We start from the raw sequence: 19106 nt of genomic DNA, 5'->3' as shown, positions 1-19106 counted from the left end.
AAACTTATTTTTCTTTTTCTTGGCATCACATTTTACATGTATATGGCAGAATTATACTTTCACAGATTTTTGAAACATTTTTGAGGGAAAAGTAAAGTGGCTTAGCTTTAATTCTTACTTCCACTCTCAAGAGTTTAACATAGAACCTTTATCACTGCAACTCAGAGCAAGAGAAACGTGTTGTATTTGTGAGATGTTGGATAAAATCCATTTTTACAAGGGCTGCAAATTAGAGAAAATTGCTGTTAGACTAGAATAGAGATGTTTGGATCTTGAGAGTGGTGACCAGGTCTTTTCCTCATTTTGAATACCCGTTACTTCACAGCAATGCCTGACTCATGATGGGAACTCACTCAGTCAGTGTTTGCTGAGCAACAGAGAGGGCCTAGAAAAGAAATTTTCCCACATTAAATCAGTGTGTTGACTGCTCGCATATCAGCTAGAACTGGTTTATGAAACTTTATACTCTAAGCCAATTCTTTATAAATCCTTTTGTGAATTTGTTTTACTCAGTGAGAAAAAAAATGATTAAAAATTATCTTAAGTAATATAGTAAATACATGTTAATACACATTATGCCTCCATGACCTTAACTACACAGGTTTGACCTGCATGTAGACACAGTGTACCACTACCAAATCTTAGCATATAAAACAGTATGAGAAAATGTGTTGCTATAAAATCACCTGGAAATGATTTTTGATATCCTGCGTTGTGCCGTAGACCTTCATATTTCATCAGTAGGATTTCCTTTTGATACTCTATCCCAAATATTTTCTTTATGTTAGGATTGTCCTAAGAACCTGTCAGCTAAGTGTAAATTTGAGTCACAGAAATGTTTGGTTGTTATTGTTTTGGATTTTCTCTTTTTAATGATCAAATTGCCTCATCTATAACATGAGTCCCAGTAGAAGAGAGGAATTTCCAATGTTGATGGAACACTTATTTATCCCCTGAAACACTTGTTTATCTGTGTACACTGTAAATAAAGGCCAGAAATGGTTATGCTGTAGAGAAAAGTTTACTGTGAAATTTTTTACTACCAAGGTTAATTAGACCAATGGAAACTGGGTTTTGAGAGCACCTATCACAAGAAATATTTTTGTTTGTTTTTAGTTTTAGAAGAAGTTAACAATAGAAAATAAAATACGGCAAATCCCCTTTGACTTTGACTGTTATAGGACAAAACCTATCTACCAGCCTCTTAGATAAATATAATAGGTTTTAATTTTTATTTTACTTCTTTAAAGAAGTGTTTTAGACTTTTATGTATGCCTTTTTATTCAGGGAACATGATTTAGATGCTAACAAGCATAGTCACAACTTGGTTCTGCTGTACAAATTCCAAGTTCAACTGATTTTTGCCTTTTATATAGCTATCATTTCTCTTCTGACTTAACCTGTAAGATTTACTCTAAAATTATTCGACTGCAGGATGGACAAAGTTAAAGAATTCTGATTTTCTTTTTATTGCTATCAGTGGTGTTGTGCAAATTCGTGGGCTGATTCTATACTTGGCATCCTAAACTTTATGTTAGAGGACAGAGGTATGATAAAAAGTAAAGTATCAAAAAAGAAATACTGTAGTGGCCATCCTTTCCATGCCTAGGGTGCTGCTTTTTCTTTCTTACTTTTTCATCTATTTTTCAGCAATGAAACAACCTGAGTGAAATGACTCAACAAGCAGAAGTGTCAGCAAATTAGGGGCCTTTTATATGTTAGAGAAAAGCCTGGAGTTCTTGCTATTCTAGTGTTTGCATTCTGTTTTGCCAACACCATTACTACCCACATTGTTCCCATGTTGGGAAATTAAGGTGTTGGCGTTTGATGATCCTCTTTGCTTCACAGTCCACTTCCACCCTTTTAGTTGTTCTCCACTGACCTGCCTTTAATCTTCAATCCATTTGTTGTATTAATAACAATATGCTTGAATTTCCCTGTTGTTATTTATTTTGTCTTATAGACATGAATTTTATTTCTAGCCTTTAAGTTACCTTTAAAATGTCCACTTAGAACACTGTGCTATTATGAAGGATCTAGTAATAGAGCTGAAAGCATCCAATCCTAGATTTTCCTTCCATCAGTGAACTGGGAAATTGCAATCCTGCATGCTGGCTGTCAATTAGCATTATCTCCATTTGTTTTAGATCCAGACAGGCGGTCAGTTTCCACCATGAATCTTTCGAAACATGTTGATCCCGTCATTAGCAAGCGGCTCTCCTCTTCATCTGCAACTTTGCTAAATTCTCCAGATAGAGGTACAGTCAAAAGGAAAACAAGAAAAAGTGTTCTGTTATTTACTTAATGGTTTTTTTTTTGTGGATGTCTACAGATTAAAAATAAGCATCTGAAGTTGCTTTCCCTACGTTTCTTCAATAGGAAGAAAAAACTTCAGAGTTAAAAAAGCAATAAACGGCTGAGCAGCATTTTCCTTGCAACAAGAACATTTCTCATTGTAGAACTTGGCTGAATGATTTGCATTTAGCAGTGATGGAAGCGGTGCTTCTCTCAACTTTTTAATAAATGAGTTTACAGCTCCAAAAATCACCCACTTATCCACCAACATGCAAATAATCTTTGTTATGAACATTTATTTTACTTTTGTCTTACTGTTTCTGACTTTTTATCTGTACTTTGGGAATTCCAGCTTTTGACTTTCTAAAAAAATCTTTTTACATGATTCATGTTGGTAGATTTCATTTTGCTAATTTATTTCTAATTTAACAAACCTTTCTTACTGCATTTCTTATGTGTGTGATTGGGTTTTTTTTTGCTGTCCACTCATTTACTCATAAGGGATTTGACCTAACTTCAAGAATATTATCATTTAAGCCTTTAAAAAAATTTTTAATAACCATAGTCCTCCAATTAATGTTTTGTTTGAATTTTGAGTTTTATTCATCCCATGGATTTACAGTACATGAATGTGGAATTACTTAGAAAATGAAAGTTTTATTTTACATATTTATATATCAAGGAAAAATCAAGCTTTTAAGATAAGTTATTTGTTTTACATAACTGAAATGATTTTAAATAAAAAAACAATTATTGTGCAATATAAAAACACATACTCTTTGAAAGTAACAAATTATGGTTACTTTGAATGCTTTATTTAGAAACTGGGAAAGATTCAGTATTTATAGTCTTTAAAAAGAATGTAATGTGTGCATGTTCTGTATGTGTGTATGTATATTTATGTATTTTGTATTGTATAAAAGTTATGCCAATTTGTAAAGAACATGTTACTTTATGTGTTGATGTCATCTTATAACTAATCTCGTAAAGCAGTAAATGTTTGAATAACTTCCTCTTGCCTTTTAACCTAAACCATTACTTTTTTTTTTTCTTTTTGCCTATGTCAGTGTTAGACACATAGTCAAATTAGGGGTCTTTTATATGTTAGAGAAAAGTATTATGAATTAAAATTCCGTTCATAAATAGCCTTAATTTTCAAACCCATCTCCTTAATATATAGTAAAATAGAGCATGTGACTGCTGTTCTTAAAGTTGTCCATTCATCTTCTGTTTGGAATTGGACAGTTGTTCAGCACTTTAATTTCACACTTCTGTGAACCTGGTTCTAAGACAAACTACCACTGGGATTTTACAGTACTTTTAAGTTAAACCTTGCTTACTGCTCCTAATAGTCCCATTACTGAAATTGGGTTAAGTTTGGAAGTAGGGAGATGGGCAATGACCGGATAATATTCTATTCATGCTTCTATAGAATGACCACACTGTGTCAACTAGAAATAAGATCTCTTATAGGTTCTGCATGATAGTATCTGATTGGGTATTCTTAAGTAGTAAGATCTTAGAACTGGGAAAAATATGTTGGATGGCTCATTTACTCCAGCTGGGGTAATAGAGTCTCTAGAGGTGAAGGGCTTGACTTAACTATGCTACAGGCTAATTATTGGAGGAGAGGGACTAGGACAGAGATAGCTGCTCCTAAACCATGTGGCTGCACTGCATCTCCTGGTCTTACTCTCATGGAATGTTGAATTACTTATAAAATGAAAGTTTTATTTTACATATTTATATATCAAGGAAAAATCAAGTTTTTTAAGATAAACTATTTGTTTTACATAACTGAAATGATTTTAAATAAAAAAATAATTATTGTGCAATATAAAAACACATGCTCTTTGAAAGTAACAAATCTCATGGATGTCCTTCCTTAGACCAGCGCTGACTCCAGGCGCTCTTCCTTTGGGTGAGGGAAGGGTCAAGGGAAGTTCAATAACCTACTCATATCTGGGATCAGGAAACTGCCTTTTGAATCATACTGCAGGTCTATAAAATCGAATACTAAGCTGGACTAATAGGATAGGCGAGAGAGCACTAAATGTGGGAGTTCTGCTTCACTGCTCCCTGATCAAAAGAACTGTGACCAGTTCCCAGGTCTGATGGGCAAGGTAGGCGTGGAAGAATGGTTTGGCTTATCCAAGGGCTCCCATACACCAGGAATTTTTTTTTTAACTAGGAAAATCCTCAGTAGGACAGTGAGAGGGCTAGTGAGAATAGAAATTCTTTTGAATTTGTACTTCTCTAATTTAGAAATTTAAGTAATTTAGTTTATTTTCTGCTACCTATTTTTTGAAGCTGGTGGCTATGCTTTATTATCAAATGAGAAGGCATTCTTATCAAATTATTAAATTAGAGGCTGTTATAGACAGATCTGTTAAAAGGATTTACACCATTACTAGATTTGTTTGAGCCCTACAACACAGGCCGTAAGCTGGTATTAAATCGCGGCTCTGACACTATCAAGGTTGACATTCCGCTGGAATGCTCTGCTGGTTATTAAGAATACTAAAGTATGTCCATACTGGTTGGTAAATATCCACTTCTCCAGGCCCTCCAGAGCTGAGAAGTGGCATCCATTGTCTCTGTGCTTGTGCCCTACCAGTTTCTAAATATTTTGATCATCACACCTGGATATAGTATCACATAGACTGAAAATGCTCCAAGCTGAAGGAAACCTCTGATTACCAAGAGATTCTATACTTGCTCCAATAGAGAGAATATTGCCACCTGAAATTTTTGCACTGAAAGTGTGTATTTCTTAATGTTAAGCTACCTGCTTAACTGGCTGTTTTCTCAAGGAAGAATAGGGAGTTTGCAAAAAGTTAATCAAGTTGCCTATGTTTGCTTAAAATTAGTCCATACATTCTTTTCTAGAAAAGGAGCAGCTGGTAGACCTAAAGCTGAATTCTGTCCCGCAGGCATGTTCTGTTTGACCCGAGCAGAGTTCTTGTCATTGTTTTCCTGTTTTCAGTGGAATTCATTGCCATCACTTAAAAAATCAAAGATTTCATATAATATTTAGGTTTCCTGCTTCTTATGTAAAATCAGGTTCTGGCAACAGTTGCCTGATGTCTGCATGGCACCCATTATCTAGAACGGAATAGTGGTTTCCTGCGTATGGGGATGTGTGGTAGTGCAAGTATCTGTAATATCTGTCTCCCCTGGTCTTGGATGGTCTAGTAGAAGAATTGTCAGTATCTCATTTTTAACTGTTTAAATAAATCAGCACGATAGAGTTGTCTCATGAAAATTAATACCTCTTTTGACAGGAGTTTGTCATCATCAAACCTCTCTAGATGAAAAACAAAACAATAAACTAATTTTCCTATTCTAACCTTTACTAAAAAAAAAATCTCTCTCTTGCTCAGGGTGTGGTTATGAATGTGGTGGAAGTGGAGTCCTGTTTCTCCTAGAGAAATCTTTCATTTACTCTGTCGGAGCTATAAAACAAATCTCTTTGAATTTGTATTAAACACAACTCAGAGAGTTTTTAATGATCTTCATTTGAGACATATTCCTTCATTGATGCCTTAATCACTCACAGAAGGAAAGTAATTGAACTTCTTAATCGAGGGGGGAATGAAGTCCTTTCAATGATAAACCATCTCTGTATTTCTAAACCAATCATCCTACAGAATTTTATCTAAGAAAAGGGAGGATTCCTCTCTTCTTCCCTTTCTTGTCTATTGAAAACATAGTTCTGTTGAAGATTTTCATTTAATCCTAATCACTTTTCCCCACTGATTTTATTCTGGGAATGTACTTTAATTTTTGGTTACATTTACTTCATTGTCGATACATGATACACACTGCCATACTACTGTTTATAATAGCACTTACCCTACTGCCATTCTACTAACTGTGTAACTATTACAGTAGTTTTTATTACAGATCTTTTTATTTATGTCTAAATGTCAGATATGATCGTTTTACCATGAAGACTCTCCTAATAAACGGAAAGTCTAATAAATAGTTCACTGATTCTTAAATTCACCAAAACCTTGATCAAAACAGCCACTCTCAAAGTCAAATAATTAAGGTACTTAATGGAGTTCAGTACTTCCTTTCAAACAGGAGAGGTTGTTTTCTTTAACAACATTTTCCATCAGATGGCTCCTAGTAACTAAAACTAATTTCCTGGAATTTAAGGTCATTCCTTTAAGATAAGATATATAAAGATCATGATAAAAACAATTGCTGCAGAGCCAAGAGGATTTGCACCTGCTGCTTGTGGAACAGAAGTGGCCTTGTCTGGTTTAGACAGTTTTTAAAGACTTTTTATAAGTGACTTGGGAGTATGTTCTAAAATAGACATACATGATCACTTTACTTTAGTGATATTATAGGATTTTGTGAGCCCCTTTCCTGACATTTTTGGAAAGTAGTACTATATGTTCACGGACCATCACTGGAAGCTAACATTATAAACAAAGTAATTAATTTGTAATGAGCATGCATTTCCTAACAGTGGTCTTGCCATGTCCCAATACAATTTGGGACTATATTTCATTGCATTATTTTAAATTTATTTTCCAAGTTATTTATATATCCACTAGTAATAACCTAATAAGTTTATATTAGATTTTGGCTTTTCTTATTAATTTGATCTTGCTTCAACTTTACCCTCATCCTCCGCCAGAACTTTTATGTTGCCAAACCAGGGACCTGAATGAACCCAGTTTGCTGAATGGAAAATCAAAAGGAAATCCCATACAGAACTTTGCATGAGTCTTTTTCATTTTATTATATCTAATCTCCCCCAATTGCCCCAAGAGCCAGCAAAATTTAATGAAGATGCTTTATATCTTCATTGAAACAGGAATTTAGTCTTTTATTAAGCTGTGAAAGCCTCTGCTAAAGCTGGTTATTCAGGGTGGCTGAGGTGTGTGCCATCAACCCACTGTCCATCCTGATTAGTCAGTGACACATGCCACACCTGTAGCTGAAATGATATTTCTCTTTGCCATCTGTTGATGCTTAAAAGGAGAATAGTTAGTAAAATCTGCATTCATAAAACTAATATAGAGTCACCACAAACTTAACATCATGACACAAGGCAGCATTACAGAATAGCTGCTCCTCTGGGCAGAGTTCCTGTCGCCCTGCCTCTCCACCAGCTGTCTTCCCTGGAGAGCCTGGTCTCTTGAAGGCCTGGCATGTGGAAGCGATAGGTATGTTACTCTGCACTCTCTTGCTCCCAGAAAGATTGCTTCTAACATCTCGCTTATGTGGTGACGTTTAGCTCGCCGCCTGCAGCTCAGTCCATGGGAGAGCAGCGTTGTTAACAGACTGCTGACGCCCACACATTCGTTCCTGGCCAGAAGTAAAAGCACAGCTGCCTTGTCTGGAGATACAGGTAAAACTATCAAGGTGCAACTTCCTTGGTGAGGTAAAGTCCTCCCTTTGAAGCATGTCTAAGCCGCCAGCATCCATCTAATCACATCTTGGATTTTCCTGTTAATGTGCTTCTCTCTCTTCTGGGTGGAATGGCTTTGGAAACGTGTCTGTTGGTGTCATTTTCATGCCCCTGGTATTGTTTCTTCACATCTGCCTCAGCATCTTATCTGGACACCAGATGCCAGACAGGCAAAGGATGCCCCTCCCCATGATCAGATGGCTTCAGATGCTTCTGTCTGTTTATAACATCACCAAAAAAGGCTATCCTTTACCTACCTTTCCTTCTGCCTCTGTATTTGAGCAGATGATCAGAGGTAAAAATAATTGAGTTTAATACTAACATGTGGACTTGGGAATAAAATCAGAGCACAAGCCAGTTTAAGCATAGTGTTTCATGATGTGGCTGTGGGCTACTACTTATCCTCCCTGCACCAGTCGTTTGTATGTAATCTAGGAATGGTATGCTTTCAGATTTCTAAGAATTGTAGAGAAGGCTAATTACATTGCTCTTTTTTTGTTACATACTTTGAAAATATCTAAAATGTGCCAAGTACTGGTTATTATAACTAGTTATGTAACTCCTCTACTTTCCTGAAATGCAAAACATGCCTTCATGAATCAATTAGTTTAATGAGAGGTTAGTATAGAGCTGAAAGCTAGCTAAAAGGAAACATGGCTTTTGGTAACATCTCTCATGGTGAATTTATTTGGATTTTCCCAAATATCTCTGGGCACAGTTGGTGTATCTATGTGACCAGTCTGCCAGCCCTCATCTTTGGCATTAGGAAATTGCATAGCCTCTTCATAAAGTTCCCTTTTAAAATGCTGTGCCTCACCAAGCCTTTTCATGTTCATTAACCTTCTTTACAAATAATAATTCTTAGTGGTTTTATAATGTCTTTCATCTGTGGTGCCCAGTGAGCTATCAACCCTAATTCTCAGAATACCCTGGGAGATAGTCAAGAAAACAAGTGTGGGCATTCCTACCACCTGCCTGTAGAAACTAAGTACAGTGACAGTGACTTCTACCAGAGTCACTTAGAAAACTGGAGGACTGGATCTTAAATGAGTTTATCTCTCCATGCTTTGTACCCTGAATGATTCTCTTTGCAATTGTGCATTCAACTAGCTGAACCACAGTATTCTGTGTTCTCTGTAAGGTAACTCACCTGTCAACTATCACACTGCATCTGAGATTTTTCTGGAGTAAAAAGTACTGCTTTTTTGTTTGCCTATGAGTGTCACACTTTTACACAAGTCATCTTTATGTCCAGCTAACTGAAGAACTTTTACAGCTCTTTTCAGTCCTATTTCATAGGATCTAAATAATTTATGGCTATCATGCTTCTGAAACTCCACATTGTATGTTATTTCATAGTAAAGGACCTGCCTCACAGAAAAAATTCTTTCTTTGCTATTTCATCACTAACTTTTGTCAATTTTTTCATTCTTCCTCTAGTCTTTTCCAACACCATTTCCTCATTTTCCACTCATTTTATTTGCCCACATTTCCATCTTCCTTATTCACTGTTCTGCTCAATCAAAGTATGTTGTATCTGCTAACTGGCTCTTCTTTACTTTGCAACTTCTCCATTATCATTTTCACAAATGAATAAATTTCTGGAATTATTTTAGTGTAAGCAATGTATAGCCTTTACTTGAGTTGCCTGTTTTATTAATACATTCCTTAGGTCATTGTTACCTCTTATTGTACTGACAATAAGCTTATGTTTAAGGAACCCACACTGTTGGTTTTTTGAAATCTCCCTTTGAAATTATATATATAAACATCTCTTACATGTTCTTGTCAAAAACACCTTTTTCATCACTTATATTGTTCCACTTGTTTTCCGGTTATTCTTTCTCCCCATTTCACTGTTGTCCCTTGGGTTCATCTTATATCCAGTTGCCACTGGCAAGAAGATGACCTCTGTCCAGAGCCAGGGTTACAATAGCAGATCCAAACAGCCATCCTTCCCCCATGATTGCAAACTTCCAGAACAAGCAATAGGAGCAGTTGAAAATTGGAAATCAGAGTCCCATACCTCTCATTTCTGGCCACTGCTTTGGGTTGACTTTTCCATATCCACTTTTTTAAGTCCATATGATTATTAGAACTCAGGATTAAATGAGTTAATACATGTAAGATCCTTAGAATAATACCTGCACATAGTAGACATCAATAACGATTATTAATATTATTATTTTATTACATAATTTTCCTATTCTCTATACAATCCCCCAACCACTTGAACTGCAGTATCTTTTCTCTCTACCCATTATCTTATAGAAAGTTTTGAATGAGTTATACTAATGCAGACTTGCTACCAAAAAGAGAAGGAAATACAGATATTGTGGAAGACCTCCTCAAAGACATTCGTAAAAGAATTTTCATGTTAAATAAACCTATTTCAGGACATGGAGGGCACTCTGGGGGGAAAAATAACTATACATAACTCTTACTGTTTCTTCAGAAGAACAAGATTATTAAAATAATTGGTTTAAGGTCTCAGGTTTTTCAGTAGTTGCTGTGCAGAAACAATAATGAATTCCATGAAATGTAATATCCTTAAAAGGAATTTGTGTTTGTTTTAGCCAGACAGTGTTCCTTGAACAATGAAATGTGAGGATTTTGTATACACTACACCAGATAAGTTTAAGGATATTTTCTTCCTTTGCTTAATTCTACCACATCACAATAATGATGATGGAACCAGAGACATGATGAAATTAGCTTACATTGAGGATGGTCTCCAGAAATGCTCTATAGATGCCTTCTGAAATTATTATTTACCACTAGAGGAAGAAGAAATCATACTTGCGTGATTCATTCCTTTTTCAGAGCCAGACCAGTAGCCTCAGAGTAGGCCTGTTGTCTGGGGTTTCCTGATCATGGATCAAGGGTAATGGCCGCTGGCCATGCCTCTCCTTGTCATTCATCCCACAGGAGTGCCTTGTGCCAGGATGTTGGTCTTTAAGTGCATTTGATGGGCTTGGAAGAATTTTGCATTAGTGAATTCTTTCCCTCTCTGGGGGACACAAATATTTTGTTGTGGCACTTGAGAAAAGATTATTTTCATATAGTTACCCTTGTGATCACAAGCACAATGACAAAAGGTTCTCCTTTCTCACAATACAAAGGAAACTTCCTTCACCATTAAGGACCATAGCAAACCATTATATCACGTACTCTCCTAAAGAGAACTGAGGGAATGCAAAGTATGGTATTTTATCCTGAGTAGAGTTCTGTTTTCAGTTGATGGGAAAAGAATGCAGTTTCCAGTCTATTCACTACCTTGACCATTCAGTTATAATCAAAAGATTCTGCTAGGCATTTAATGAAAGTGAGCACATGAATTAAAGATGTAACTTGATTGATTTTCTGTCTATAGGTCAAACCAAAACAGCAAATACTTTATAATTCTGAAATTAAGAGCTGTAATTCTTAAGTATTTTCATAATTCAAGAGTTGTAAACTCTTGAGTTTTTTAAATTTAAGCATTTGCTATGATGGCTAGAGTTGGGTAAAGTTTGTGTATTTATTTATAACATCCAAATACATAGTATTTTCCTCAGTTTGTCTTATTTTTTGCTGGAAAACAAGATTTCTGGGTAAGACCTGTAAAAGAACCATGGAACCTTAGTACCTACTCTTCTGATACCTACACAGTGTTGTATGAATTTCTTTCAACCCATTGTTGCTTAGAATCACTTGATCAATGACAGTGTTCCTTTGAAGGTGAATGGTTAGAAACTGTGGTTTTTCAAAAAATATTCCATCCTGAGTAAAACTATAAAAGCTATTCATGGTTCAACTTTATTTTTCGCAATTCTAACATATGTATGTTCTATTCACTGTTTTAAGTGATCACATTCCCATTTCCCCATTTGTTCTTCTGCTGCTTGTTATGAACCATCAAATGCCTTGGCTTTGGGGAAAACCCAGAGCATGCATTTGATTTGCCTTTAAATAGACAAAACAGCAACAGGATTTTTTTTTTTTTGGAAATTATTACTTATCCTATAACAAGTCTTAACATCTGGTAAGACTTGGTCATAACATTTTAAAAATTCACTTGCTTTTTTTCCCACTGGCTGTTGAACTTAGTCCTGAAATACCTGGAGTGTATCTTGCTTGCCTGCTTGCTCACTTCCTGCTTTCCACCTTTTGTTCCATCTTTAAGCTAATTAGAAGAAATCTGATTTTAAACAGTTCTCATATAAAAATTATATCACTAATGTAGCATTTTACCAGAACCATCAGTTTATAGGAATATAATGCCATTGCTTTCCATTATTATTAGATTATACCTATAACTTTAATCAGTATTTAAATAGCCAAATAGCTTATATATTCCAGATTTTTCATTTGAATGTTCCTTCCTTTGGACATACCACAAACTGATAGGACTATGAGGAGAGTTGAGTATGATGGTTCTGGACACCTTTAGGTAATAATATCTTCTCCCTACTTTTCTCTCTATCTCTGCTTTGCTCCTTTTCCTGATCCTGCTTTTGGCTTTTCTTCAACTTCTCCTCTGGCACTCTTGTGTGTAAAACAATCACCTGCACCCTAGTTATCCCCATTTGTCCTCGTTCAGCATCTTGCAGCCCCATCAACATCACGCCCTACAAAGCTGCCCATTCTAGAAATACGATGGATCGACCAAAATTCTGGGTAACACCACCTGAGGGCCCCGCACGGAGGAGGACTATTCATGGCACAGCGGTGAGTAGCTGTCGGGGCAGACAGGCGAGCCTGCTGTTTGTGTGCAGAGTGGGCCCCACCCCGAGGGGCAGTGTGGACGCGAGAGTGAGTGGCGGCACCCACCGTCCCATCCATTCCCACCAACCTCAAATCTGGTGGCCAGGCGGTAGTGTCCCCACACTTTCTCTCCACTCGGGAATTTTGCTCCCACTCAAAAGTGAAAAGTGAAAACTTCATTGTTCAAGCATGTAAGAGTGGCTAAACTACCGCCTTTGAAGTTTGAAGGAAAAGTGAGCCTGGACTGCCGTTTCTGCATTTTATTCCAACCCTATTCAGAAGCTGGCTGAACTCTTAACTGTGGTTCACTGAAAAGCAGGATGAAGAATTTTCATCTGCTTAGCTAATCCCTGGTAAGACCCAGATCTTAAAATACAGTGACAAAGTATTTTGAAAACAGTAGTTATTCACTAAGTAACTACTTCTTGCAAGGCCATTGGACTGTGTTACAGACTCAAATTTTGCAAGTGAAGAATGTAATTTGTACTTGTTATTACTGGCAAGGTGGCTGAGCTAACATTAATTTTCATCATGTTGTAAATGCAGTGAAGTAACTTGTATGTCTCCAGAAATCTTACTCATCTGTCTGTTAATTGGCACCTGCTGAAAGATGCACACATTGTTCTGTGGTCCCCAGACTTGTACTTCAGTTGGGAAGGACCCTCCAGTCAGCCAGATCTCATTGCCTCTCTCCCATGGTAATACCATGACCCCTTTTTAAAATCTTTATTTCCCAGAGCAAGTCAGATTTATAACGATAATAGACACTTAAAAGGATTTTGCTTAAGCTTTGAGGAAAATCTGAAGGTTGTGAGAGCTTGATGGTTTTACCTACAGGCACTTTTCTTTCAAGCTCTTGTGGCTTCCACGAATCAGCATTTATGATTGACTCAGACCTCCAGCCTTTAAAGCCAAAGGTGAAACTACCTTTGAAGTCTGGGAAATTTTCCATCATTAGCACATTTGTGCTTCAGAGATCCTAGCCATGGACAAAAAGATTCAGTTCAGCATAACCGATTTGGCCCTAAACATTGGGTACTTACTGGAGCAGGAAAAGCTTTCACCAAAGGGAAAATATCTTGTTAAGGAAAAACAAAAACATAAAGTAACACTGCAGGAGAAGGGTTAAGAGCTGACCACTAGCCAACAGATTAAATCATAGGATTTGTCATTGTGTGATCCATACGATCCTCCACTTTCTTACCTGTTCTATTTCTTTAATGCCTTCTTCTTTCTGTATTTGACCTCTTGGCCTTCTTTTCACCTCTATACTGCTAAATATTTTGGCAAATACCTACTCCTGGAAAATGACTCACCAGTCATTTATACCTCAGAGCTGCACTGTGGAATTCTGTTGAGCAGCTGGCCACATGTGGCTACTGAGCACTTGAAAAGTGCCTAGTGAGACTGACAGACCAAAGTTTACATTTAATTTCCTTTTTAAAATGTTTTAATTGTAGTAAAGTAACAGAATTTACCATATTGACCATCTTTAAGTGTACAGTTCAGAGGTGGTAAGTATATTGACATTGTTGTACCACCAATCACCTGAACTTTCTAATCTTGCAAAACTGGAACTATACCCACTAAACAACACTGCCCATTTCCTCCTCCACCCCCCAGTCCCTGGCAACCACCATTTGAATTTGTTTCTATTAATTTAACTACTTTTGATTCTCCCTATAAATGCAACCACACAGTCTTTTTATGACTGGCTTGTTTCACTTAGCAGTATGTCCTTAAGATGCACCCATGTTGTAGCATGTGACAGGATTTCTGCCTTTTTTAGGGCTTATAATAATCTATTGTATGTATGTGTATATATATGTGTCTATATACACACCATATTTTATTAATCCATTCATCTGTCGATAGTATTTGTGTTGCGTCTTTCTCATGGCTATTGCAAGTACCACTGCAGTGAACATGGGTGTGGAGGTATCTTTTAAGGATCCTATCCTTTGGATATATACCAAGAAGTCAACTTGTTAGGTCTTACAGTAATTCTATTTTTAATTTTTTGAGGAACTGCCATACTGTTTTCCATAGCAACTGCACCCATTTTACTTAACATTCTCACCAATAATGCATAAGAGTTCCAGTTTTCCCACATTTTTGCCAATACTTATTTTCTGTTTTTGTTTTCCTTTTTTTTTATAGTAGCCATTCTAATGGTGTGAGGTGTTATATCATTGTGGTTTTGACTTAGATTTCTCTAATGATCAGTGATGTTGAGCATCTTTTTATGCGATGGCTGGCATTTGCATATCATCTTTGGAGAAATATCTATTCAAGTCCTTTGCCCATCTTTAAATCTTAGTATTTAATTTTATGTTTTTATTCTTTAATTTTATTTTTGTTGTTGAGTTGGAGTTATTTACATATTATGGATGTTAATACCTTATCAGATATATGATTTACAAATATTTTCTCCCATTCTGTAGGTTGCCTTCTTAATCAATTAATTGTATCCTTTGATGCACAGTAGTTTTTAAGTTTGATGTAATCTCATTTGTCTCTTCTTGCTTTTGTTACCAAGAAATCATTACCAAATCCATTGTCATGACGCATTCCCTGTTTTCTTCTAGGAATTTTATAGTTTTAAGTCTTATATTTAGCTCTTTAATCCATTTTGATTAAAGATAAGGTAAGGGTCCAACTATATTCTTTTGTGTGTGGAATATTCAATGTTCCCAGCACTATTTATTAAAGAGACTGACTTTTCCCCACTAAGGGTCTTGTCACCTTTGTCGAGGATCCTTTGATCATATACACAAGGGTTTATTTCCAGGCTTTCTATTCTGTTCCATTGGTCTGTATGTTGCCTTTATGCTGTTACCATACTGTTTTGATTACTGTAGCTTTGTAATATGTTTTGAAGGTAAGAAGTGAGACTGTCAACTTTCTTCTTGTTTTTCAAGATTGGTTTGTCTTCTCAGGATCCCTTAAGGTTCCATATGAATTTAAGATGGATTCTTCTATTTCTGCAAAATAAGACATTGGATTTTGATAGGGATTGCTTTGTATCAGTAGATTGTTTCAGGTAGTATTGACATCTTAAAAAAAAAGTCTTTTAGCCTATGAACACAGAATGTCTTCCCATTTATTTGTGTATTTAATTTCTTTTAGCAGTGTCTTCCAGTTTTCAGCATAACTGGTCTTGTGCCTTCTTGATCAAGTTTATTCTTTGGTTGCATTTATTCCTAAGAACATCTTTTTGAAGCTATTGTAAATGGGATTACTTTCTTAATTTCCTTCTCAATTTTATTTAGTTTTAATTAATTTAGATCTAAATTGAAGTGACTACTATGAGTATTAGAAATGTGTTTTGTGAGACTGAATGTAATTTTTAATTTGAATTAATTTAGATCTAAATTCAAATAGCCAAATGTGCTCGTGGCTCCCATCTTGGACACCATAGATAAGAATATTTCTCTGATCCCAGAAGGTTCTGTTAGAAGCACTGCCTCGGAGTCTCTGTCTTGTCTCTCTTGAGGGTTATTTATATTCTAAACCTAACTCTAATTGTAAAATTAGAGTCTGTCCTGCTGGTAAGTTTTCCAGACTATTGAAGTGGATGGCTTGCTCTGTGTATTCCACTTTAGTGTTTTGGAAAGTGGTAACAGGAAAGATTATTGTACAGACCACTGGCTTTTAACTCAGATCAGAATTAGAATCAGGAGCACCTTTACGTACCCAAAGAGGTGATCGAGTACAAGACCAGTGAAAGGACATGTAAAAGAACTAAGAAGGTGAAAGCATATACCTGCCTGAGAGGGTGTATCTCAAGTATGGAACATCTTTCTAAACTGTTCCCTTCACTGTTCCCCTCACTCCTTTAAGGTGATTAAAGGGAGGTCGATTTTAGGAAAGAAAGAATTGGTTTGATGACTTTAACAAAAAGAAGACTATCCAAGGATGATACACTTTCCTGTAGGTTTATTCCCTTATGCTTGTTTTATCATAGTGCGGATGATAAAATTCGTCCACAAACCTTCCACATCACAAATTACCCTTCCCGACTTGGTTTCCCATTCAGATCTTCTCAATCTGACTTCAGCCAAATTAAAATGTCTTGAGAAAAAGGATAACTGCTTGAGGTACTTAACCCAAAACTTCCCTTGGGAAGAGCTCTTGGCCTTCCACTCTGGGACTGATCTGTCAGAGGCATAATTGCCACCCTGCACACCTGCCAGGAGGGTCCCACATGGTGCCTTGCCACTTCTGCAACCCAAGACTACAGCTGCTCTCCAGAGTCCCACCTCCCACCATCAGGGACCAGAGATGGGGGCAAAGGGTGGTCATGCAGCCACAAGTGACGTGGAGCTGCACACACCTTGTAAAGCTCTTTTCTGCCCCACTCCTCATTTACTTTATTCAGAAATTCTGGGAAGATAATATTAGTTGACACTTAGATGTTTTCCCCCCACCTGTAGGCCAGTCCATCACCTAGGATGATAGTAAGGAAAATGGAAAGGAGCAATTAGAAGGAGCACTGAAGGGAAAAAAAGGGGTTGAAGAGGGAAAAGATAGTGATGCTTGAGCCAGGCAGAAAAGGTACACTGCCAGCTTATCGGCCTGAGACTGGCTAATACTCTGCCCCTTTCCTCGCACCCCTGCTGTCGGCTTTCTTGCAAGGGTCCCACAGAATGAAGGGCTGGCAGATCTGCACATGGATGCCTCCAGCAAGCATCCATTCCCATCCCAGCCTGCAAGTTTCAGAGACTTGGAAGGCGTCTTTCTTCCCCTGTATAGTTTTTTGTTTTGGTTGACTTGAGACTATAAGAACACTTCTGAGTTTCCCTTTGCCTATTTTGACTTAGGAAGGTATCATCTCTTTGGCTGAATTTTGGCCACCCTCAGATTTCAGTTTCATCCCTAATGAAGAAAACTAAAAGGAGCTAAAATTCCTCACCTTGCACCTGACTTTTCCTTTGAGAGCAGGAGGATACTAGGTGAAAGACTTGTTTGTATAACATCAGTACAAAGAAAAATGAATTATCATCTGACATAGCAGACATGTAAATTTAAAAAAAATGTTCCAGGATGGGAAAAAGATGCTAATGAATTAAAAGAGATAAAGGTGTATCTTAGTTAAAAGTGAGGAAGATAAAAACTCAAAGTGGCTCTTATTTTGACATTTGTGTGGATTAAACCAGACTAAGAGATTTGCTGCAGGTAATTTTAGACACAAAGTAAAGGTGCTTTCTACAGGTATAAGTAAACTTTTTTAAGACAAATACAGCTCCAGATCACACATCCAGAACACAGTGTCAGGTGTGTTAATTCACTTATAATCTCCAATTTTAGTAAAACAAGGGTCTTTTGTTGGAATGGAATGGATATTTATGACAAAGGTTGGAAAATTTCCAAAAAGTCATTCAACGGATTGCAGCTCCACTGTTGAATACTCTGAATATGGTTGTTCTGTTCATGAAAAAATCTAATTATTGTGTTTCTCTGAACTTAGGGCTACAAAAGAGAGAGAGAGAGAGAAAATGTACCCTTCCACCTTACATCTGGCTTCCGAAGGGCTCTATCTCCATCTCATCCCAAAGCAAGATCAACAGCTTCCTCCCGACTTTGGTAAGTGAAATTTAAGAGTGTGGCTGGGCTGTTCCTTTTTGGAGAATTAGCAGCTGTCCTCTGAAAGGAAACTGTTTTCCCCACACTGTTGGGCCTTGACTTAGAGAATAACATCTTTCCTTATAAGAAAGAAAAAAGAAAACTGGAATGAGTCTTTAAAGTGACCGTTTCTGCATTTATTTGCCACATAAAAGAAATACATAGCTACGTATCTTCATTTCTTTTCCATGTTGATGTTTTAGGGACATTACATGGTAGCGGCATGGGGAAAGGAAGATTCTGGCAAGCCTATTCTGATGTGCCCCATTCTATTTACATTGTTTGTTTGTTGGGCAGGCTCCCCTCCAAGTCCTTCCCTCACTTGCCTGGCACACCCAGACCAACGTCATCCTTGCCTTCTGGATCAGTCAAAGCTGCCCCTGCTCAGGCCTGGCCCCCATCCCCTGGCAACATTCGCCCTGTCAAGAGAGAAGTCAGAGTGGAGCCTGAGAGAAAAGATCCCGAGAAGGTACCTCAGAAAGTTGCCAATGAGCCCTCACTAAAGGGCAGAGCACCCTTAGTGAAGGTGGAAGAAGCCACAGTTGAAGAGGGGACACCTGTCAAACCAGAGGCTGCCCCTGGTAAGAATCAGCTGGCTTGTGATAGACTAGGTTGCTTGCTCTCTTTATTTGCTCTCCCTTCTTCTCCTGTGCTGCCTCTCTTAGATTTTTTTTTTCATGAAAAAATCTAATTATTGTGATTTGGAAATGCTCACTGAGGACTTGAAAATGCTACTCCAAGGCTAATCTGGGGATCTTTCTTAAGTGCAGTTTTCTTAATAAATAAAGAATCGTACATCCAAATGGCTGTTGTTGGAGCTTCAGCATATTAATTCAGGTATGGTTTACAGTTCCTGTTATTGGCTGAATCCAGTGTTTTGCAAAACGTGGTTTCAGAGCACCTGCATCAGAATCATATATATTAGTTATCTGTTGCTGTGCGACAAGTTATCCCAAAACTTTGCAGCTTACAACACCAACAAGCATGTGTATCCCACAAATTCCTGGGT

At 37.1% G+C, this 19106-nt stretch overlaps 1 protein-coding gene across 7 annotated transcripts in view; it reads left to right on the top strand.

The window, feature by feature from the left end:
• The window catches only part of MAP7 (microtubule associated protein 7), a 165553-nt gene that overhangs the window by 128314 nt on the left and 18133 nt on the right, over positions 1-19106 (top strand). For 4 of the 7 annotated variants that reach the window (XM_036994672.2, XM_036994696.2, XM_036994665.2 and 1 more), the window contains exons 6-10: positions 2148-2258; positions 7553-7666; positions 12285-12436; positions 17943-18058; positions 18395-18678. In XM_036994672.2, the coding sequence (XP_036850567.2) occupies positions 2148-2258; positions 7553-7666; positions 12285-12436; positions 17943-18058; positions 18395-18678 (777 nt within the window). The remainder of the gene's footprint in view (positions 1-2147; positions 2259-7552; positions 7667-12284; positions 12437-17942; positions 18059-18394; positions 18679-19106) is intronic. The other 3 variants (XM_036994667.2, XM_036994681.2, XM_036994686.2) reach the window with 3 other exon arrangements.

The sequence above is a fragment of the Manis javanica genome, chromosome 13, assembly GCF_040802235.1.
Source record: "Manis javanica isolate MJ-LG chromosome 13, MJ_LKY, whole genome shotgun sequence".
NCBI lineage: Eukaryota > Metazoa > Chordata > Mammalia > Pholidota > Manidae > Manis > Manis javanica.
Note: the sequence above shows the minus strand (reverse complement) of the source record. Positions and strands in the feature narration are given on the sequence as shown.